At 54.6% G+C, this 23278-nt stretch overlaps 1 protein-coding gene across 3 annotated transcripts in view; it reads left to right on the top strand.

The window, feature by feature from the left end:
• Positions 1 to 23278, top strand: part of RAB11FIP4 (RAB11 family interacting protein 4) — a 113615-nt gene that overhangs the window by 69322 nt on the left and 21015 nt on the right. The window contains exon 1 of one of the 3 annotated variants that reach the window (XM_059380509.1): positions 10249 to 10813. The exons of the other annotated variants lie outside the window; for them this stretch is intronic. Within the exon in view, the coding sequence (XP_059236492.1) occupies positions 10784 to 10813 (30 nt within the window). The 5' untranslated portion in view covers positions 10249 to 10783. Of the gene's footprint in view, positions 1 to 10248; positions 10814 to 23278 lie in introns of those variants that run through there. 3 annotated transcript variants of the gene reach the window in all.

Genomic DNA, 23278 nt, shown 5'->3' with positions numbered 1-23278 from the left:
GGGATGGGTCCCTGCTTGGTGGGGAGTCTCCTTCTCCCTTTGCCCTTCCCCCACTTTTGCTTGTGCACTCTCAAATAAAATCTTAAAAAACAACAACAACAAAAAAGTGCCTTTAAATAAACCTGCATAAAACAAGCTTTTGCATTGCTCAGTTGACGGAACTGTTGCAGTCAGAGGAGCCCTAAGAGCAATGGTCCGGCATTCACCAATCTGGGGTTCACATGGCTACCTGCTAACAGCGAGAACACTGTCTGTGAGCTAGGGAACGCACAGAGCAGAGCTGGGGCTGGAACCTGGGCTGGCCAGGCACCAGAGCACTTTACTCCCATGAATGTGGCCTTGTGGTCTGGTGGGGACGGCAGGGGGCCTGGCCTGGAAGAAAGGTTTCTTTCTTAGGGCCCCCTGGGAGCAGCCTCTCCCTCCCCTCCCCTGGCCTGGTCTGGGCTCAGGCTTCTCCGGTGTCTACCTGAACACAGTGGCTCCTTCAGCCTGCCCCGGGCGGCGGCCGCAGAGCTCCACAGGGTTGTGGTTTTCCTTTAAGTGGGAAGAACACACTGGCTCAGTGTCCTGGGGCCAGGCGCCTTGGGTTTCCCTCTGCCGAGCCCAGCCCTGAAAGGGGACCCACAAAGGAGGTATGTGTGCCTGAGACCAGCTCCCGTTGTCTGCCTGGGGCTGCGGCTGCCTGTTTATTCAGGGACAGCGTGGCCCATCCTGGGCAGGTCCAAGCGAGCCACTGGCCCTGGGCCCTCCAGAAACCACCCCCGGGACTAGGTTGCCCACTCCCTTCCTTCTCACAGTGGAGAACCCACAGCCCGGCTTCTGTCATTTATGGGGTGGCTGGGTTTTTGTGGGTTTTGGGTGGTTTGCATTCCAGCATCACCAAGATAATTTAGGAGATGACTGGGGCCAGCGGTGGCGGTGGGGGGTGTTTGGTTTTAAAGTGGAATTACAAGCCTTTCAGTGTGTGCCTCGGAGAGGTGAAGCCGCCTTCACCCTCCACCATCCTTGTCTAAAAGTGACTCTCCTCCCAGGAGGGGGCTGATTTCCTGAGATGAATTCTTGCCATCCTGAAGGAGCCCCTGTGCTAGGCCCGACTGCAGTCTGGGAACAGGGAGGCAGGTCAGCCGCAGGACTGAGAGGAGGAGCAGTGATTGTGGCGAGGGGGCTCCGAGGGCCTCATGGGTCACACTCCATGGGAGAGCAGCTAAAGGCAGGCAGGGGGCAGGTGGGCAGGTGGGGTGACCTGGCAGGAGACACCTTCGACAGCCAAGCTGTGGGGCCAAGGAGGGGAGCCTGCGCTGGGCGTGAGAAGAGTTGGGTGTGGGACAGTGCGCTCCCTGACCCACTGTCTGTGGGCTGTCAGGGTAGCTGAGGCAGCCTCTGCTCCCCAGCATCTCGAGTGTAGGGCCTCTTTAGTGAGCTCACACTCCGGCCTGCACGTGGGTGTGCACATGCAGATGACCGGAAGGGCAACAAGCTTAGTGCACAGCCCTACGTGTCTGTCTTGGTGGAGAACAGAGCAGCTCTCCGGGGTCAGAGAGGCCAGGACAGGTGGCCAGTAGTTCCAGGCAGGACTGCACCTTGTTCTCTCTCTGGGTGGCTGGCACCGTGCCTGGGCCTGCAGTTTCTGCTCAGTAAATGTTGTTCCAGTAAATGAACAAACTAGTGAATGAATGAATGAATGAATGATTGAATGAATGGTTTCGGTCCTACTGTGGTTACTTTGGGGAAGTTTTTTAGAGACCCGAGCCTCCCTTCCTTCATAGCGTCACAGTTAGGTGAACTGTCCCTGGAGCCAGCTGCCTGGTTTGGAATCCTGGCTCTCCACTTCCTAAGGTGTATGTCCTTGAGTAACCTCTCTGAGCCTCAGTTTTCCTGTCTGTGAAATGGGACAGTCCTTGCCTCATAGGGTTGCTGTGAGGATTGAATGAGTTAATATCATGTGAAGCCCATGGAACAGAGCCTGGTACATAGTAAGTGCTATGTAGGCGTTTGCTATTAATAAAATGAAGATAGTAACATTTAGTTGTTCTGTGCAGCTGTGTGCTGGGAGCCTGGTACACGGGTTTTCCCAAGGGTATGCCTTCCAATACTGAGTTCCTGGTGTTGGTAGACATTAGATGACAAGGGATCCTGTCCAAAGCTGGGGCCCGAAGAAACCCCAGATTACAATGGAGTGAGGCAGGTTTCTCTCCTGCCAACATGTTCTGTGGCATCTCCAGGGAGGAGTAAAGAATTTCGCCGGTTGATTTGACGACAGAGCCCTTTCTTGCTGTCAGAATGGTGTAGGGACTCCATGAAACACACTTCTGGAAGCAACAAATCCTTCTTCCCTCCGTCTCCTCAGGAGCCCTGGCCTATCTATCCTGCCCCCGCCCGCTGGTGGCCCCCAGGGACAGGTCAGGGTACCTCTCCCTGGGTTTGGAACTGGGACAGCAGGCAGTGGCCAAGTCCACAGCAGAGGAGTGTATAGCCCTCCACCCGAACACCCTCAGTGCAGTGGGCTGCATCCCACCCTCAAGGGCAGTACTTGGCGGGGGGCACCACAGAGGCCTGGCTGGGACTACAGCTGATTAAAATAATGAGCCGGACCACGACAGAGGATGATGGAGGGAGGGGTGAGGCCCTTCCTTGCTCACAGCCTTTCATCATCCTTATTAATTAGTTTCTGCCACCTTCCAGATGAGTCTAGTTGCTGTCAGGAAGCTGGTTATGCAGTAAGAGATGGCAAGGGGGCCTGGGCATGGGCCAGCCGACCTGAGTGCACATCTTGGCTCTGACACCCTGGCCATATCACTGAACCCTCCTGAGCCCCGAGCTTCCTCATCTGTAATATGGGTTCAGTGACCGCTGTCCACAGAGGGTTGGACTAGAATAAGGGAGAAGAAATGAAGTGACTGGTACACCGTGGATCTTCAGTATTTGGTCCCTGTTGGAATCACAAGCTGCAGGGAAATGATCTCTCTTTGGTTTCAGGGTTTGCGTTAGGCAGAGGGGGGTCTCCTCAGAGCTCAAATCTGGTACAATCCGGGAAGAGGGCAACTGGATCTTGAGAAAGACCTTTCTTATTTCCTTGTTTCTCTCCTTATCAGTGCCCAACTCAGGAACTTCCAGAAAATATTCCCACGAATTCGTGACTAATCAGGCCCTCGGCCCTATATCATTTACGTGCGAGGGATCCTCAGTTCCATTCAGGGCTTCAGACATCCCTCAAGTGCCTGCTACGTGCCAGACTTGTTAGCAGCGGGAGTCCAAAGACTCTGGGGACAGGGACCCTGTTCTCAGGAATCAAGGTGCTAAAGGGGGCCTGAGAGGAGACCAGTCCCAACAACATGGTGTGTCCCCATAGTAGCAGAGCTTGCCTTTGAGGGATGGAGATCATGAAGCCAGGGAGTCATTTATTCTCACCGGAAGAAAAAGAGAAGGCTTCATTAGGCAGGTCACACCTGAGTGGGATTTTGAAGGATGAATAGGAGTTTGTCAAGGGAAGCTACTGAAACATCATCCCCAGTCTCCTCCCAATTACCATCCCCCCACTTTCTGGGGCCAGTGTGGATCTTCTGCCATTAAGAAGATTTGTGACGGTGGCAAGTCCTTTTGTCTCTCCTGGCCATCTTCCCAGGTCCCTTCCAGCTTTAACGCATGATGATTTCATGTCTGTACCTAGATGATGAGAATTTCTAAAAAAAGTCCTCATATTTGCAAAACACTTTCCAAAAGTCTTTGACATTTTCTTTCTTTCCAAGTTTTTCCATCCATTTTTAATGAATTTTATATATTAGAGAAGCCATGATCATGTCATAATTTCTCAATATTTATATGAATAATTTTTATGTTGTGTGATACTTCTTTTCTTGTTTGTTTGACCTTTTTAAAAAATTTTTATTTATTTACTTGACAGCATAAGCAGTGGTAAGGACAGGCAGAGGGAGAAGGAGAAGCAGGCTCCCCACTGAGCAGGGATCCTGATGTGGGGCTTCACCACAGGCCCCTGGATCATGTCCTGAGCCGAAGGCAGACACTTAACTGACTGAGCCACCCAGGTGCCCCTGACCTTTTTTTTTTTTTTTTTAAGCTTTTACTGGTTTGAGGGAGAGAGAGAGAGAGACATAAGCAGGGAGGAGGGGCAGAGGGAGAAGGAGAAGCAGACTCCCCGCTGAGCACAGAACCTGATACAGGGCTTGAACCCAGGACTCTGAGATCAAGACTGGAGCCGAAGTCAGATGCTTAACTGACTGAGCCACCCAGGCACCCCAGCCCTTGACCTTTCTTAATGCAAAGTTGGCCACACTTACCCCTTTTGACCAAAGAGGAAACCAAAGCTTGGCAAGGAGAAATGACTTGCCCTTTGCTGGGAAGTGGCATAGTCAGGCCTCCAATCCGGGTCTTCTGACCCTGAGTTTAGGGTTCTCTCCACTGTTCCACGGGACCTCTCACACACCCCACAAGACTAAAATCCCTCTGTCGGTTGTTCATAAACAATGCCTCATGGATCCCTTGCCTTGTGCAGCCCCAGGTCAGGTGTTGCTGCTGGCACAGAGTTGGACGAGTCAGGAGCCCTGGGTGCGGAGGATGCCAGGCCCCGCCCTAAAGACACTGCTTCAGGGAAAGAGCTAGGCCGGAGGCGCTGAGGGGCAGGAGGCAGGACCTCGAGGATTGTCAAGGGAGAGCTCTTTCAGCCAGAGAGCAGGAGGCAGGAGCAGATGGGGAGCAGGATGGCAGGAACACTTTCCTGAAACAAAATCCAGTCCCTAAATCCAGGATGAAAATGCACCTTGTCCCTAACGTCTGTCTGATCTCTCACCCTCCTTTGGTTTTCTTCGGAGCCTATGTCAGATGTATCGCTGATTCATTTATTTGTTTGTGGTCTGATGGCCCCCGGAGAGGGTGAGCTCCACGAGAACCAAGACCTGATGATTCATAGCTGTGTCTCCAAGACCTGGAACAGGGTCCGCTCAGAGAGATCTTCACTGAATATTTGTAGATGGATGGATGGATGGATGATGGACAAGTGATGCCTTCACCGATGGTCGCCCCGCCTTTAGCAAAGTGGTTCCCAAACTTGCTTGCACTGGAAACATTTGGGATCTTGAAAAACTGCTCACAACTGAGACATTTGGATTCAGTTGTGACCCAGGCACTGAGCTTTTTTTTAAGTTCCCCGAGTCAGCCTAGTGTAGTGTTTGGGAATCCCTGCTTTACCACCAACTTGTAGAAGTCATAGACACAGCGGCCTGGGCTGAGGAGGTGGGGAGGAGGGGGGAGGCATTTGGAGGAGAGGAGAGTGGTTCATGCTTTCTTGAATTTGCGGCCACCTGACGCTACCGAGTGTAAAGGAAGGGGAATTTCTTCTTCCTTGCCCTTACCCAATCCAAGTCACAGAGGACCTGGTCTGATTTCCTCCTCCCCTGCCATCTCCTCCTCTTAGATGGTCAAATGAGTCAGAGGAAACTTGGGTTTTCTCACCATTTTCCCCTCCTATTAGGTCTGCATGAGTAAGAAAACCCATTGTTCACATGTGCCCAGGTTGACAAAAATAGAGCTTGGCCTCTCTGAGCACTGAGCTGGGGCAAGTCAATAAAGACCAGTCCCACCCAGTCTGCCAGCCAGACATTATAAGGAAAAACAGGTCTGGGGCAGAGTGCTACAGGAGTCCTGGCCAAGGGACAGTCACCAACACCTAGCTGTTTGCCAGTGGGAAAGGGCTTCCGTGTCCAAGGCAAACGCCTGGGTCCAAGATCTGCTCCTGGGCTAGCCCAGGGTTGTAGGATGTGAAGGGACCTTAGCGACATGCCATCTGAACCCCATCTTCCCAGAGGAAGGAAGGGTCCCGGATGCCCTTCTCTTCCAGGCACAGTACAGGTCCCCTGGCCAGGCTCCTGCAGGAGTGAAAGGGTCTGGGATTCAGGGGTTGCTCCTGTTGTTTCTAGATGGCAGGTGGGAGCCATCTTCCTTGGGGGTCAAGAAGCCTCTGTAATCCCAGGGTTCTGTCGGCTTCCTTAGTACCAACTTCTCTTTCTAAAGCTACTACTACTACTTACCGACCTAAGTGGAAGTCCGTATGTAAAGCGGTGGAAAGTGGAGCTATTCTGGCTCACCTGAGCATCCCCTCCTTTTGCAGGGTCTCCAGAGAAACCTGCAGGTTTCTAGGAACTGACTTTGAGAACCACTGGGCTTGAATGCTTTTTTTCAGCCCTGGTATTATTTGTGTAGCTGTTTTCTTGTTTGTCCATGTGGCTCATGTTCGTTGGCCTCAGTTGCTTGGCTAACATCAACACTGGGTAATGTTCGGAGAACTCTTTTCCTCATTATGCTCTTTTCCATAATTATGTCATGTATGTTCAGCCAGTTCTTCCATATGGCCCCAAACATGTACAAAATGTTGCCGCTTTACACCATCTGATGGTGAGCTAACACCTGCCTGGTGACAGCGGAAGATGACAAACGTGGAAGGATAGCTGTGGCACAGAGAGAACTTCCTAGATTCTCTGCCCTCACCTGGCTCACCCAGGTGAACACGGTTTTTCCACCCCCATCAGTATGTGGAGGCTAACTTCTGCTTGTCAACATTCTGTCTGCTTCTCTCTGGCTTTGGCACCCAGACAGGAGTATTCCCAAAACTATAGTAAAAGAAGTTGCAGGACATAAAAAGAATTAATGAGAGGGACTTGTCCTCTGCACATTATTCTCAGATAGATTCCCGGGGAGACGGTTTCTGTTTTTAATGAGATCCTTTGGAAATAGCAAGTCGAAGCCCTTAGGAGACGCACAGCACCGGGTGGGCACTGGAAGGGTATCAACTGCCCATCACTCCCCATCTTCTGCCAGTCATTTGCCCCTCAGTAAAGCATCCCAGCCAGAGCAGGAGTGGAAGTGGGGTAGGCAGCCAAGGAGCCCGAGTTTCAGTCCCTGCTCATCTGATACCTCAGGGTGCGGTTTGGACAAATGCCTAGCCTTCTCTGAGCCTCCATCTTTCCATCCATAAAATGGGGGAAGAGCACATTAACTCTTTCTCCAGAGAGCCTTCCTAGCTTAAAATCTAAACACAGCTAATTAAACTTCTAAAACACAGCTATGGGAAGGAACCAGGTTAGCTACTGAGAGACCCTCATGGCCCCCAACCCCATAGGTAGGACTGCTCAGGATGGGGGACTATATTTCCCTAGTAATTCTCTCCCAGGCCAGCCCCCATGTGAATGAAAAACACTGAGTCCTCTGGGAGCCCTAGCTTGGGCTGGAGCCCTCAGTTTCCATGTCCATTTCAGAAGACATCCTTCCTCCCCAACCCCAAATTATCATTGATCCCCTAAACCCCCTGGAAGATGTCAGGGCCTCTCCCAAAAGTCAGGATTCTTGGGGCACCTGGATGGCCTTGTCGGTTGGGTGTCTGACTTTTGATTTTGGCTCAGGTCATGATCTCAGGGTCGTGAGATCAAGTCCCGCATCAGGCTCCGCATTGGGCATGCAGCCTGCTTGGGATTCTCTCTCTCCCTTTCCTTCTGCCCCTCACCAACCCTCTAAGATGTCAGGGTTCTAAATCATCCTATAAGCTATTTCAGGTTCTAATCCTCACCTCAGTTCTCCCCAGCCTCTTATCACATGGTCATTGGAAATGGCTGCTGTTTATTGAGCACCTGCTATGTGCCAGGCCTGCTCTGAGTACTATATGCATGGGTCCTGACTATTTTGATCCTCAAAATAATCCTGAAATACATACTATTATTATCTCCAATTTGCAGGTGAGGATACGGAGACACCAGAAATTAAACTTGCCTTGGCTCATCCAGATGATCTTTTACAAGGTGGTAAAGCCAGGATAGAACCCTTGGCTCCAGCCTTGGAGCTCATATCCTGAATCACTGAATCAGACCAGGGCTCATTTATGCTGCTGGTCATGAGAAGCTACTATTTATTTATTGAGTGCCTGTAGCACAGGAAGCATTGAACTAGACACTTAGTTTATCATTTCATTCAAACCTCCCAACTGGAAGAGGAAAGGTCTTGTTTCCATTCTATAGAGGTGACAGCCCGTGCTCAGAAATAGCAAATGACTTGGCTGTGGTAAACTGTAGAATGAGGCAGGCTTCAGACTCAGAAGTGCTCAGTGCCAGCATCTTGTGACCCTCCTCTCGGGCACACTGCTTTTCAGGACAGAAACCTGGAGATGCCACTCCCTCCACCAAGCTTTGGGAAGAATAAAGAGGGACGCTAGAAACCATTCCCTCCACAGAGCCCTCCAAAATGGCTATCTGGGGGCGCCTGGGTGGCTCAGTGGGTTAAAGCCTCTGCCTTTGGCTCAGGTTATGATCCCAGGGTCCTGGGATTGAGCCCCTCATCGGGCTCTCTGCTCAGCCGGGGGCCTGCTTCCCTCTCTCTCTCTGCCTGCCTCTCTGCCTACTTGTGATCTCTGTCTGTCAAATAAAATCTTTAAAAAAAAACTACTTAAAAAAAAAAAAGAAAATGGCAATCTGACTACCCCTAATGAGGGCGGGGTGGAGGGTACTTGACAGGTTCTGCTCTTCTTCACTGACTTTTGCCCGAAGCAAGCTAGGACCTAGAACAGTGCCCATCACCTGAGGTTTCTGCTTCCCTCCCCCAGTTCTGGATGGTCCTCTCACGTGACCTGCTTTCTGGTTCTCCACAGCCCTTAGGGGCACCATGAGACTCAGAAGGGAAGAGGGGAAACTGAGACAGAACCCCCTGGATGCAGCTACACCCTGAAACCTCACAGGAAGCCACTGAGCCGAGGTCTCAGGGTGGAGCTGGAAAGGCAGAGGAGGCCCAGGGTGCGTGGGCTCATTCATGCACCACACCTGTGGTGAGTGACTAAAGTTAAGTGTACCCTCTGCCAGGATGCACAACAACTCATGAGGTTGACCTAGCCCCATTTTACAGATAAGGACACTGAGTCTCAGAAGGGTTACATAACTTGTCCTAGGCCTCATAACTGGCAAATAGGATTGAAACCCAAGTCTATGTGATTCCAAAGCCAGTGTTTGTTATGATACAACACAGCACTTCTGCATGTTAGGGACTGCGGGAGTGGACCCAAGCAAGGGTGAGAAATAGTCCATGGTGCCCGCATAGGGATCTCTGACCTGCAAGACCATCAGCAGGGAGGAGAGGGTCAGTGGTGGTAGGGTCTCCGCCTCACCCCCACTGCTCAAGCCTCCCCTGGCACAAAGCCTCTGCCAGGAGGCCCTCCTCTAGCCAATGCTGTCCTTTTTGGAGAGTTCCCTGTAGGGCTCAGAGCCTCAGTGGGATGCTTTGCCTCAGAGTAGGGCCCCTGGTAGACAGAGAGGCAGCTGGCAACTTATTTGCAGGAGAGATTTGGGGGAGAAGGAAGTTGAGAGCAAAGAGCCAGAGAGAAGGAGGCTGAAAAGCTCTGTGTGTGTGTGTGTGTGTGTGTGTGTGTGTGTGTGTGTTGTTGATGGAATTGAACCAAAGCACCCAGCTGCCAACAGGTCCTGCCATGTCCATGTGCCACCCTGCTGGTCAGTGAGGACACAGGGAAGGCAAAGGGGCCTTCATGTTGGCCGGAGACAGACAATTAGGAAGATAAATCCCCCAAAACTTACCCCCAGTTGGACAATGCAACGCTGACTCAAAGGGAAACATCTGTATTAGTTGCTGCTTTACATTTTTGCCTTCTTTAATCCAAAGCATAGTGAAGAGTTATGGGGGGTGGGGAAGGAGGCACATTTTTTACTTAAATTATGTTTACTAGGATTCAACACAGAGTACTTCCTTTTTTATGTTTTCAGGGTTTTTTTGTTTTTGTTTTTAAGATTTTATTTATGTGAGAGAGAGACAGTGAGAGAGAGCATGAGAGGGGAGAAGGTCAGAGTCGGGATAAACAGACTCCCATGGATGTGGGACACCATCCCGGGACTCCAGGATCACGACCGGAGCGGAAGGCAGTCGCGCAACCAACGGAGCCACCCAGGCGCCCCTTGCTTTTAGTTCTTATTGCCCCTTGGTTCTTTGTATTCCTGGGCTGCTTCTAAATACAACTCCTGACTTTAGGAACGAAAGGACGAAGACTCAGACTGGTGGCGGTGGCTGTGGTAGGCGAGGGGGCTGGGGGTTTGGCAGATCTTCGTTCGGGTCCGCAAATGTGAGCGCGGAAGCGCTGGTCGGAGTCTCGCCGTACAGTGACCGCAACAGTGAGCGTAGTCGGGACCCGGCAGCGACAGCGACAGAGCCCGCCAGGCAGGCTTGCGAGCTCACAGACTCGGTCTCCTGGAATCTGAGGGCCAGAGCAGTGCAAACCCAGCGACCTTAACCTCGCGGCGCGGGCTCGGGCGGGCCCAGGCGAGCCCCACCTCCCGAGTCGCCCCCTCCTCGGGTGGGTAGCCCGGGCCTGCCTCAGAGCCGCGACGCCATTGGTCGGCGCCGCCCCAGCCACCTGCCCCTACCTTGGGGGCGGGGTTACCTGGGCCCCGCCCCCCGAGGCTCGGGTTCCCAGACCCGGCTTCCTCCTCCGGCCCCGCCCCCGGCCCGAGCCCCGCCCCCTTCGATCCCCGAGCCCGGGCGCCTCGTGATGTCACGGCAGCTTTGATACAAAGAGCCCTTCGGCCCACGCGGGTCTCCCGGCAACGGGCGCGGGTGGGGGCGGGGCCGGCGCCTTCAACTGCTGCCGAAAGTGAGCGACCCGCTGCGGCGCGGCGGGGTTCTTCTTTGCGCTCCCCGCGCTGCCCGCCGCGTTGCTGCCCGCCCCGCCAGCCCGCGCCCGCCCGCTCCTCGCCCCTCCGCAGCGCACCGACTCGCCGCCGGACGGGGGATGCGCACCTCGCCCGCCCCCGGGGGCCAGGTAAGCGGCGGCCGAGGGACTGGTGCTCGCGGGGCTCCGGCGACGCGCACCTGGCCGGGCCCACGGCTCCGGGGCGGGGGAAGTTACCGAAGCGCGGAACTTTGCCCGCAGCTCGGGCGCCCGCTACAGCCCCGGGAGTGTCCGCCCTCTCGGCCCTGGCCGGGGAGGTCGGGTTACCTGCGACCTCGCGCGCGGGGCCGCAGAAAAGAAACCTCTGTTCCCGCTGCCCTTTCCAGGCCCTGAGCCGGCTCCCAGGTGCGGGGGATGAGCAGAGCTAGCTAGCCCCGGGGCGCGGGGAGAAGGGGCCGCTTCTTCGGTGCAGTTTCCGAGAAGTGTTTTTGGAGGGACCTACTGGACTGGACAGGGGGCTGAATTGCCAGGACGCCTTCCTCGGGACCCCCGGCCTCCGCGTCCCACCTCCGCTCCCAGCGCGCCTTGCCCCACCGGCACCGGTGTTGTCCCAGCTCCCTGCCCTTGGCTCCGCCGTGTCCCCGGGGAAGCTGTGCCCGGGCGAAGTTTTTCCGTAGCTCTTGGCGGCTGCACCGAGCCTGTTCCTGGGTTCCCTCGCTTCTCCGAGGGGCTCTGCTGGACAAGGAGGAGAGCCAGCCTAGTTCGGGGCTTGCGGACAGGGCCCTAGCCCTTTACAGCCAAGACGTCCCCGAGGCCAGAGGTGTGTGCGGAGTCCCAGCTCTTTGCCCTCCGGCCCCCGAGAGCCTGCCAGTAGTAGTTGTTGTTGTCACCGCCGCTTCTCTGTGGGCGACTAGCGTCTCTGAGGTCTTGGCAGAGCAGCCTCTGGAGAACCAATTGCGTCTGTGCTATGGGAACCTGGTCTGGACTTCGCTGGTGTTCCTTCCCCCCCCCCCCCTTCCCCCCCTCCAGTGTACCTCTCTCTCCATTTATCTTTCTCCCCAGTCCTGCTCTCCCACAGATGGCTGGTAGGTGACACGTCACTCGCCCTGAGAGACAAGCCAGTGTTCCTTGTTTTATTATTTACAGGCCGCCTCCTCAAAGGATTGTGAACGGGCCAGATTCCTGCGCTCAGCCTACACTTTTTGCCTTGGCAACCCCCCCCCCCGCCCCCCAGGGTTAGTTTCTGATGGTCCCCCAAACCCCTCTCTTCCCTTGGTGGAGGCAGGTGCTAATCTTCTGGGTTCCAGGGAAAGGGGTGGGGTATCCCCAGTTCCTGGTGACATGTGGCAGCCAAGTTAGGGAAAAGGGAATCTCAAAGGGGAGAAGGTAACCAATTATGGGTATATCAGACCCATGCTGTAGGGATCTCTGTCTTCCTGTTTGCAACCAGTCAGCTCAGCCTTGGTGGAATCCTTGGGTCACTGCCACTGACTGGGGTCTTGCCTTAAGCCAGGCACCAGCTTGCCCAGATAGACTGGCCCAACGCAGACCCTGCTGAGCTCGCATGAAATCCTTCTTCTGTGCCCAGGTGCTGGCAGTACAGGGACACTTCCCTACCGGTAAGGCGTTTGCAGGCTGTAGGGAGACTGAAAACCTGGGCCAAATTCCCTGTCCACTGCCCTGAGCCCTCAGGCACAGTGATCTAGGTTGTCTCCAAGATCCCTATGACTTCACTGGAGGGGTGTGTGGCTTGGAGGATTGGGGGAAGCCAGGGAAGAACCTGGGACTTGTAGCAGGCATCACAGCTTGGGGGATGCCTTCTGGGGAACAGTCTTTTTACTGGGGGGACCCCAGGCTTTGGTGGAGGGGGTGGGGTGCATGACTAAGGCCAGCAGAGAGATAAGACTGTGCCCAGGGAGGGACCAGACTAGCCAGGCCAGGTGAGCCACGGGAGATATGACCTTTGCCCCAAGGAAGACCAGCGGGAGAGACTACCTTAAAAAGGACCTCTTAGCAAGTAAGGGAAGAAAAGAAATCTGCCCAGCAGCTTGCCTTGAGGCTCTGGGCTGCAGTGGGAGAATATCCTAGTGGATATTCCGCTGGCCCCCACACGCCCATTCTTCCCTCTCTTCTGAGCACTTTGCTCTTCCCTCCCTCAGCACACTGGCCCCTTTGTGGCCTGCGAGCCCCCTTCCCTATGGGTGGGACTAGCTGCCCCCACATCTAGGGCTTTCTCTGGAGCCCTCCAGGAGACCTCCTGGCTTTCGCCTTCCCGCATTCCCTCCGTTCTCCTCTAGGTGGCTAGAAACTTCCTTCCCTAGGGCTGGCAGTCCGTCTTCTGGGCTGACTTTTTATGCCAAGGAATGTTTCACAACTGATCTTGCTTACAATTTTGCTTCAGTTTATACATTTTAGCTGTGGGTATGGAGGAGGTGGAGGGGATGAGGAAGACTCCCGGTAAAGTACCAGGTGAGTGATCCCTGGAAGGCAGACCTCTCAGGACCTTGTCTGGGGGAGGGACAGCCTGGGCACGGGGTGCCCACTCTCTGGCTCTGCTCTCTGTCTCCTGGCACAGGGCTCAGTGCATTTTGAAAGGGAAGCCTCTTTATCTGGTCGCCCGCTGCCTGGGGTTGGCATTTGGGGCACAGTGCCTTGGCTTTGCCGGCCAGGTAGAACCCCTGGGCATGGGCTCTGTTTTCCTCTGGGTCTGCTCTGTTGACTCTTGATTCAGGAATGGGCTGTTGATGGTATCAAATCACTGGCCTTTCCAAGGACGTGGACCCCTTGGGTCTTCCCCCTGCTGGTCTCCCTGCTCCATTAATGGGTAATCCTGCCCCGTGACCAGCTGGGTATGAGGAAACAGCCACGTTGACTTGGCAGACCCACTCTGTGTCTTACTAGACATTGTGGGACCACCTGTCCTGGATGTGGTAGGGCCAGCCCCTCTGTCAGATGGCTTTCCAAGGCATTTCCCCATTTCTGTTGGCCTCGCCCTCACCCAGCACATCACCCAGCACGGGCAGCTCCTCCGCAGACACTGGAGCGTCTCGTCTGTGCCAGACCCCATGCTGGGTGCTTGAGTTATGGCAGCATAGGGCAGCAGCAGTGCCTGTGTCCGTGGAGCTTATGTGATGGCCGGCAGGCAGGGAACAGGTGCAGCACACGGGGTGGCCGGACTGCAAGCAGGCCAGTGGGGCTTGTGGACTTAAACAGAGTGGGCAGGGAAGTCCTCGCTGAGAAGGTGGTGTCCTGACAAAAGAGGTTCAGGTCCAGGGAGAGTCACTGCAAGGGCAAGGGCCCTCAGGGGGGGCCATGGCTGACAAGGCCAAGCTGCGATTGGAGAAGGAACCAGGTCAGGGCAAGGGGCACGGGCTCACAGAGATCAGGGACCTCACATGCTGCCAAGCGAGCACCCAGACCCCCGGAGAATGGGGGATGAACAGCACACAGTGGAGACTAGACATCCACTGGCACAAAGTGCATTTCCTTGCTCTGTCCTCTGCAAACCCTCGCTGTTGAGGGGTCTGGGCACTGAGGCATTTCTTTTGTTTTTAAGGATTTTATTTGTTTATTTGTTTTCTTATTTGATACAGAGAGAGCACAAACAAGGGGAGCAGGCAGAGGGAGAAGCAGCTCCCCGCTGAGCAGGGAGCCCGATGCAGGGCTGGATCCCAGGACCCCGGGATTACGACCTGAGCAGAAGGCAGATGCTTAATGATTGAGCCACCCAGGTGCCCTGCATTGAGGCATTTTTTGAGGAGAAGTGTCTGCATGTGGCCGTTGCTGCTGTGGACTTTCCAGCCGTTGGCCTGGGGTCAGGTCAGAGAAGCCTGTCCCTGTGCAGGTAGAGACCATTCTGGCCAGATGTTATTTCCGCTACACAGATCAGTACCAGCAGAACCTGCAGGGCACCGCTTGGGCCACCCTCCTGTTCCCACAGGTCTCTGTTAGCAGGGGTGCAAGGCCGGCCCCCCATCCTCTCCTTCTTGGGCTCCTGGCCTCCTTGAGCCTTGAGGTGTTCAAGCCTTCCTTTTGCTTCCATGGGCAGCACAGTTCTGGGCCCTGCTCTCCTGAGAAACCTAGCAAAGACGCTCCCCCACCTGGGCAGCAGTTTTGGGTCTAATCTCTGTCTAGCCTAGGCCCCCAGAGAGAGAAAGAGTGTGTGTGTACACAGGGAGAAAGAGTGCAACCAGAAATGTGTTCATCCTTCGAGGTGTGTGTGGAGGTCTAGAGTTGTGGGGTCTGCGTGACCCCTGGCCCTGGCCCCATCTGGCAGGCTGGGACTAGTAACACCCAACGTTTCCAACCCCACTCCTCAACTTCCTTCAAGAAATGGGAAGTTTTCCGACTGTTGGCCATATTCGTAATTGATTCAACCTGTTTCGTCTTTCCAGACAAGTGGGTTCTTTCCCAGCAATGTAAACATGATTCAAATGAAAACAGAGCTCTGTGGCAGTTATTACTAATAGCTGTGGCCCTGCTTCTGGGAGCCTTTCTCTTTTAAGGGACCAGAAAGAGGAAGGCCTGAACAGAACCCCAGTGTGGGAGAGTGGGTGGGAACACTCGCTGTCTTGAGTCATCTGCTGTCACCCACACCGTCCTCTGCACTCTGCAAGCAAGCCTCGTGGCCTGAAGAGGGAACTTGTGCTGCAAGAACCAGTGTGGTCTGCAGCGGACTTGGGGAAAGAGGGGGTGGGGGCAGGGTCTGCTCTCGGCGCCGGCCTTCAGTCCCCCTCTTCAGATAGGAGAGACAGGAACAGCACGTGTCTCCTTCCCACCCACTGGTTTTCCTGGGAGAAACAATCCACCTCAAAACACGAGTGCCTCCCTTTCACCCAACTGGGTACTCAGCCACTCAATGCCTGTTTTCTTCAAGTAAAAACAAAATGTTTTGGAGCCCGAGAATACACGTGTCTAGTCCCCGGCTCTGCGGTCTGCTCGCTGTGGGATGTCCGGCAAGCCGCCTCCCCTTCCCGGGCTTCCGGGGGCTGATGGTGAAAGTAAAATGAGCCCCTGTGACCTGACAAGCCCAGATGGGTTCTGACCGGGGCTCGGTTGATGCCTGGTGGGTGGTTAGACAACCAGAGAGGCAGGGTGGTGTGGCGCCCCGGGGGGGCTGGGCTCTGGAGCCCAGCGGCCTATGTTCGAGTCCCGCCTCGGCCAGGCCAGCGGCTACTTGTGCAGTCGCAGACTGTTTACCCTTTCCGTGCCTCGCAGCCTTCCTAGGTAAAAGGAGGACGATGCTAGTCCCTCCCTTGGAAGGCGGGCCTGTGAATCACTGTGTGAATGTATGAACAGCACTTCAAACCCTGCCTGGCGTATGAGGGAGCTGTTATTTTTAGTTCCTATAAGCTTCTAGTGGTTTGATCCTCGCGACTGATAACCTTAGCGCCTAACCGAATTTCTCGCCGGGAGGATGTCTGAGCAGAGGCAGGAAAGTGGTGGAGGAGAAGCTCCACTACCTGGGGGGCTTTACAGGAGGAGCAAAACTCCCCTTTCTCAGCTTCTGTGCTGTTTCAATAAACCAACCCAGCCTCTTGTGGATGTGGGCTCTGGGGCTGGAGCGCCGTGACCAGTGCCCGCATGGCAATCTGGGCATGGATGCCAAGCACGTCCCGAGGTGCCAGGCAGCTCCCCGGGGCTTGGTGTGGGGCTGTGCACCTGGTCCTTCCTTCCCACCCCGCCAAGGGGAAGAGGCCGCCGCCCCTCTGCTCACCCTCCCTTCCCTGGCCCCCAGCGTCTTATTAAAGCATTGCAACTCTGGCAGCCCACAGGGTCCCCAGAGACCTGGAGAGGAGCCGGACAGAACGATGCAGACTGTCAGCCTCCCCACCGTGTTGTGTGACTGCCCTTGGCCCTGTTCCAAGGAGCCAGCCTACCTGTTCAACAAGCTTGGCTGCTCTGAGATCTGCAGCTCCATGGGGGACTGGGGGAATGGCAAAGCCGACGGGCAGGGCCAGGCTGGAAGGTGGGGGGGGGGGGGGGGGGCCAGGCTCTGCGGCTAATATGAAGTAACCTTGAATCAGAAGACTCCTGGTGAAACGAGGGCTCTTGTTGACAGGCAGGTCTGGCCAGCACATTTTTGTGTGATTATCTACAAGATTGCGTCGGTTATTAGCAAAGAAGGACCTTGCGGCAGCCAGGCGTGCATGTGGGTGGTCACGTGCATGTGAGGAGTTGTCCTCTGCCCCCCAAGTCCCACACACAGTCTGAGGAACTGTGCCTGAGTCCCCATTCCCCACTTACGCTGTATTTTACAGACGCTAAGACACTTTCCCCCCCACGTTTTAGCATCTTCAGTTGGTATGTGTGGTACGTTTGCTGGTGTGCTTTCATTTCTCGATGTACTTAGAATAACCGTGTACCTTAAAATCCAAGGCGTCTCGGATTTAATGAAACACAGAAACTAGGTGACCTCTGGAGAGCTTATGTAACCTGCCCAGTTTCTTCAAGGAAGGGAGTAGAGCTACCTTGTAGTGGTGGGAGGGTTATGTGAGGGGACACTCACTACGATGTGGTTCAGGGGAACAAGGCTGGACTCCAGGCTGACCTGGGTTCTGATTCCCACCTTGCTGCACACAAGCTGTGTGACCTCGGGCAAGCGGAGCCACCTCTCTGAGCCTCATGTTCTTCTTATGTCAGATGCCGGTCCTGGCTCCACAGTTGTCGTGATTGTGCATAAGGCATCTTTTCCTGTCTTACTGGGTCTCCTCTCCGGTCTCACCGCCCCATTCCAACTGGACTAGGAGGGAAAGTGAGGGCAGAGAGCAGGTTACCGGCCTTTGCAAGGTAGCAGAGGGAAAGGGGGTATTATTTATCGGGGCTTCTTGACTTGGTTTCTAATCCTTGAACATCATCTTTTTCTTCCTTCCTTTCCCTCCTCCTCCCACCTTGCCTGAGTTTTCATTTCCACATGTGTTTCCTTTTAGCAATTCTCCTTCCAGTCTCTCTTCTTCCTTTCTGTAAAAGCTCCCCACACGCAGCCTCTCTGAACCTCCCCATGGAGGGGAAGGGGAGGGAGCCCTGCCTCGTGGCCAGGTGGCATAGGCCCCAGGAGCCTCTGCCGGCCGTGGTCCATGGCGTGATGTGCTGTGCTCCCGGCAGCCTTCAGCTCAAGCCCACGTTCTGGTGCCGCCCACCTTGCTGCTTCCAGTGCCCGTGTGGCCCGACCTAAGACTATTCCAGCGCTGCATAACTGACACTGCCATCACCGAGAGTAGTCTGTGTTTTCTGTACCCTTTCTGCTGCATTAAAGTCAGACCTGTTCGCATCCCAGCCCTGCTGGCTCTGTGACCTTTTGCAGGTTACTTAACCTCTCTGAGCCTGGGTTTTCCCGTCTGGATGGTGGTTGATGCACAAAAGTACCTGGTATGTGCTAGACGCTTAATAGGTGTATTCTTTCCTGGTCCTCCTCAAACAGTTAAGATCACTTGATGTTTCTTTAGGGGCTCCGGGAGACAGATGGAGGAGCTCAGGGCAGGGAACTGCAGGGTTGCAGGCACAGGGACCTGGGCGAGCAGGATGTGTCAGGCAGCATGCATGCCTCTGGGACGGAACGGGGTGAGCCGTCAGGACCTCAATACCTTTGGGGAGTGAGGTTGATGAGGTAGGCTGCTTGCTAAGAGTGCAATGGGCTGTGTGAGGTGCTGGACTACAGCGCGTGGGGACGTCCAGCTGACCATGGGCCACCCCAAGCAGGGCCTCAGCGAGAGCTGCTGCTGGAGGGAGACCTCATTCTCATCAGAAGGACCCTCTGTTTCTCCCCCTCTTGAGATCCTGGTGAAAGCCAGTAGCCCAGCTCCCTCAATTTTGTGTGTGGTGCCTGGGTTCCCAGCCCCCTCTAGGTGCTGTCTGGACTCTGGCACAAGCGTCGACCCCCGTCCTTGGTGTGTGGCAGAGGCTATGATGAGCTCCCCAGCCCTGAGAGAGACAAGGCTGAGGTTGGCTTACAGAATACCTGTGTCAGCGGGTCTGGTGGCCCCTTTGGGGACCCCCCTGGCAGGAAGCAAGCCTGCCATACCACACGTCTTCTTCCTGGGAACAGGGGAGTGGGTGGGTCAGTTGTGCCAGTGCTAGGATGGGAAAATCACTCCCCTCACCCACCCCGCCCCAGATCATCCTTCTCTCCTTAAAGTGGTGTACACGGGCTGAGGAGAGGGTAAGGCACCTCACCCACCTCACCCAGTCCTAGGGAGAGAGTCATGGGAGCAGAGAAGGGGCTCATGGGACTTGTGCCTAGAGGTGGCTCTAGGGCCCTCCGCATGGAGGCAAAGAATTAGTCCCCTGGATATAGTAATGTTCTCACTGGGCCTTGTTTAGGGACAGGCCTTTGTGGCGTAGGGAGGAACTGTGTTTCAGGCATAAGGAGCCAGAGCGTGAGGGTGGTGATCATGTCCGACAAGAGCTTGGGGTACAAGGGGAGGGGGTGGCAGGATCATGTCCGGAGGCTGAGACCAGCGGGACGGGGCTGTGTGTGCTGGGCTGAGACGGGGGCCTGGTTTTGTGGCCATTGGCAAGCTCACAGGGTCTTTGACAGGGACCTTCTTGGACATTCTGTAGCCTTGTATTCCCACTGGGCACCTCCTGCCCTCTGAGCCCCAAGCTGTGGCTTGTGTTCAGACCCAGAGCTCTCACCTGTTCTTACCGCGGGACAGCCCGGGAAGGGACCCGATCTGGCTTTGCCTCCCTGGCTTGTGGCCCCCAAGCTGTGCTCTGGCCAGCAACACTCTGGTGAGTCTGGCTGTGCGACAGCAGCCCTGGGGACACCTGCCCAAGGCACTGGACCAGGCAGAGGCAGAAGGATAGGAGGGAGCACCTGACCAGAGCCTGCTGGGAGCACTGCTGGGACTCTGGGATGATGGGAGATGCCTGAAGGTTATAACAGTAGAGGCAGGGGGGCTGGAGAGTGGTGGCAGAGGAGTTCCCTGGTCCATGGCCTGCCTGATCCCAGGCAGGGATCCCCTTGGCCCTGCAAGCTCTGGCTGTTAGCTCTGGGTAAACACTGGAACACTCTGCTTAGCCTTCCCGGACTGAGGGCTTCTATGCAAAGAAGGGGATGAGGTAGGTACTGGCCCCAGCTCTAGACGGTGGGTCAGCCCTGCTCAGGTGTACTCTCCTTGAGGCAGATGGTGGCCTCTCCCTGGGAAATTCACATCCCCTCATGGGAGGGTGCCCCGTGAAGGAACACTGCTCTGCCTGGCCGGCGGAGCTGGCCTGGGCCACTGTTGGCCCATCCCAGGCTCCTCTCTACCCCTTCCTTAGCATCGTGGTAAAACACGGAGCCCCCAAAGCAAGCCCCACAAACTCTTGACTGTGTGAGTAATTAAGCCCTCACTTCAAACAGCCACATCTTTAAAAGCTATAATTTGTAGCCCAAAATAGCTGCCTGTTCAAAGAGCCAGGAGAGCCCTTGATGTGTGCCCCTTTCAACTTGCAGCCTGTGGATTCGCCTTTGACATTTTAGTTGTCCGACACCCCTGGCTGTGGTTTTTTGGAGCCGCAGATCCAGTGGCCGGGTGGGAACGCCGCTTCCCAGCATATACTTGGGAAATCTTATTTTGAGCATTTAGATCTGGTGATTGATGTCCAGGGCTTTCTGACTCGGGTTCACGTGACTCTACCTTTCTGTGTGACCACCCACGCTGGGTGAGGTGGCCTTATCCTTTTATGTGACTCCCAATTCTTCTGGAGAAGAATCACAGCATAACTTCAGGGGAAGGTAGACTAAACTCTGGACACTGGGTTCTTACCTGGAAGAAGGAGAGGGTATTTATGTGCAGGGATTTGCGGGGCAGAAAATGAGACCCTTTCAGTAAAGCACAGAGCAGACACTGGCCACGTGGGGGGTACTCCCGTGTGTCCCCTTCCCCCAGCTGGCCTCTTGTTGTAGACCGGCCCTGTGGATTCGGGTAGGTACTTGCAGGGAGAGGGGTACCAGCCCACAGGAAACACCTCCCTTGACCTGCAGCTTCGCCAACAGCTGACGTGCCTGGAATTCTTGGGGCTGGCTGCTGGGCTTGGTTTCCAGATGTGGAAGCAATTTGAGTTCTGTTTTCCTAATCCCCAACAGTTTGCTTCTCGAGTCCATGTTCTCACTTGAATATCAAGACCGTTGGCTCTCTTTCAGGGCAAGGGTTAGGCTAGATGGCCTCTTTGGATCCCTTTTTGCTCAGGAGGTAGGTTCCCTGAGGCACTCTGATCACTCTGACCCAGGGCTTTGTTAGGATAGTCACACCCCTGTCAAGGGCTTGTTCCCTTCGGGAGAGAAGTTCACCGTGGGGCCACCTCCCCTCCATGGTTTTTCCCTGGAGATGGATCACTTAGCCAGAGGCAGCTGTTGTGTCTGCCTGACCCTAGACAGCCACCCGGGAAGGGGGAAGCTGGCTCCGGTTCTGGCTGGGTCTGGGGGTGGGGGGCTGGTGTCCCGGCTGAGCAAGGTGCCCACGTGTCCCAGGAATGATGAGGGCCCTTTTCCCCAAACTGACCACAGCAGAGGGAAGAAATTTCAAAGGACCAGAAATACCGTCTGGCATGGATAAACTGGTAATATCTTGCTCAATTACGGAGAGCTCCTCACCGCAGAGGTGGCCTGCCCCGGCTCAGACTGTAGTTGCAGGCCTAACTGCTGGTCTCTCCTCTTGTAAACCATTCACTTTTTAGGTAAAATAACTTTTACATTTGTATTATAACTACACTAAATACAGTTCTAGGCAAACAGAAATTGCCTTTGCCATTTTAAATGTCTCTGGCTGAACTCCATGTACACGTTCCTTTAAAATTAAAACATAATACATACACTATTGAGGGAACACAAGAAATGGAAATAATGACTTAGATTTATATATATGGTGTTTAGGAAAACATCATTCTGATAATTACAGATCCGCCAAGCTTCAGCTTCAGCAAAACAGAGTCTCTTTAGAAATCGCAGTACCGGGGCGCCTGGGTGGCTCAGTGGGTTAAGCCGCTGCCTTCGGCTCAGGTCATGATCTCAGGGTCCTGGGATCAAGTCCCGCATCGGGCTCTCTGCTCAGCAGGGAGCCTGCTTCCCTCTCTCTCTCTCTCTCTGCCTGTCAAATAAATAAAATCTTTAAAAAAAAAAAAAAAAAGAAATCGCAGTACCTCCAAATGATCACGAGAGAGAAGACAGCGTTTCTTTTGAGGAGAGAGGAAAACGAACAAACCCCCAGTCCCTCAATGAGCTTCTGGAGACCCAGTAGGTCCCTTTGGAGGCGGAATTGAATTGACCTAGAAGGAATTTGCCTTTATTATCAGGGTGGGAAGGTGGGGGACAAATCCAGGCGGGGCCGAGGGGCACCATACAGGCTTCCGAGTGGGGGGAGGAAAGGGCGGTCGTCAGCGAACAGCTAAGTACCACACACCGGCTGCCTTGAACCACTGAGATGAATTCTGTCGCACTTCTGGAGGCTAACTTTTAAGATCGAGGCGTCTGCGGGGTTGGTTTCTTCTGAGGCCCCTTTCCTTGGCTGGCGGATGGCTGTCTTCTCCCTGTCTCTTCACATGGTCTGTGTGTGTGTGTGTGTGTGTGTGTCTGTGTGTGTGTGTCCTAATCCCCTACTCCTCTTTAGGATACGAGACCATTGAATTAAGGCCCACCACGATGCCCTCCTTTTAATATGATTGCCTTTTTAAAGACCCTGTCTCCCCAAATAGTCACACTCTAAGGTACTGGGGTTGGGACTTTAACATATGAATTTGGCGGGTGACGGGACACAGGTCAGCCCATAAGAGGAAGTTCCTTCGAGCCATCTTCTGAGGCGGGGAGGAAGAGGAGTGTGAGCAGAGCCCGGCATCTAGGGAAAGAGCCCTGAGTGGAGGGGATGAGAGGCAGCTCTGCCTGCAGGCAAAGGCCCACTCTTGATGATGGGCCCTTCGGTGCTGTCTTCGGATGAGGTTCCAATGTTCTGATTCCTGGTTCGCCTTCTAGAACCTGAGCCACCGTTGCTGCCTGATCTGACCATTCGGAACCTAGACTGCTCCTCATTCACCTCGTGGGGTTCTGACCCTTGGTTGTGTTGGTCCACCAGGCTCCCTGTTTCTGCTGACCCTGGCTCCGGGGTGTAGCATTCTTTAAGGAAGGCTTCACTTTTGCATGTTCCGTTTAAATGGAGCTAAACTTGTCAGAGATTTTCCACTTTTCCTTAACCCATTCAGCAAGTTTGGGGCAACTATCTTTCATGTTTTATGTATGTATCTTTCTGCTAATATACTGAAAAACAAACAAAAGACCTGTAAGAACCGGTTATGGGGAGCCACTGAACGTGGGGCCAGGAAGTCTGTGTAACTCCCCAAGGTTTTGCCTGAAGCACCCCACCCCCCAGGCCCGGTGGTTCCAGAGCCCACCATCCAGCTCCTGCAGTGGCCAGACTCCATCAGCCACACAAGAGGACTCCCCCACAGTGTTTCATTTGGAGCCCAATCCAGCCCCTGCAACCAGGACAGACCATCATGGTGCTGGTTGGTGGGGGAGACTGTTCCAGCAAGGATTTGCATGCCCCAGCTGCCCTCCAGGGCCTCAGCCGTATTGGCTTTATCTCTCATGTAACTTTTTTCCCCCTAAACCATTTGAAAGAAAATTAAGCAAGACCTTATCAA

Source organism: Mustela nigripes, chromosome 16 (assembly GCF_022355385.1).
Source record: "Mustela nigripes isolate SB6536 chromosome 16, MUSNIG.SB6536, whole genome shotgun sequence".
NCBI classification, from domain to species: Eukaryota; Metazoa; Chordata; class Mammalia; order Carnivora; family Mustelidae; genus Mustela; species Mustela nigripes.
This window is presented reverse-complemented; position numbering and strand designations above follow the sequence as displayed.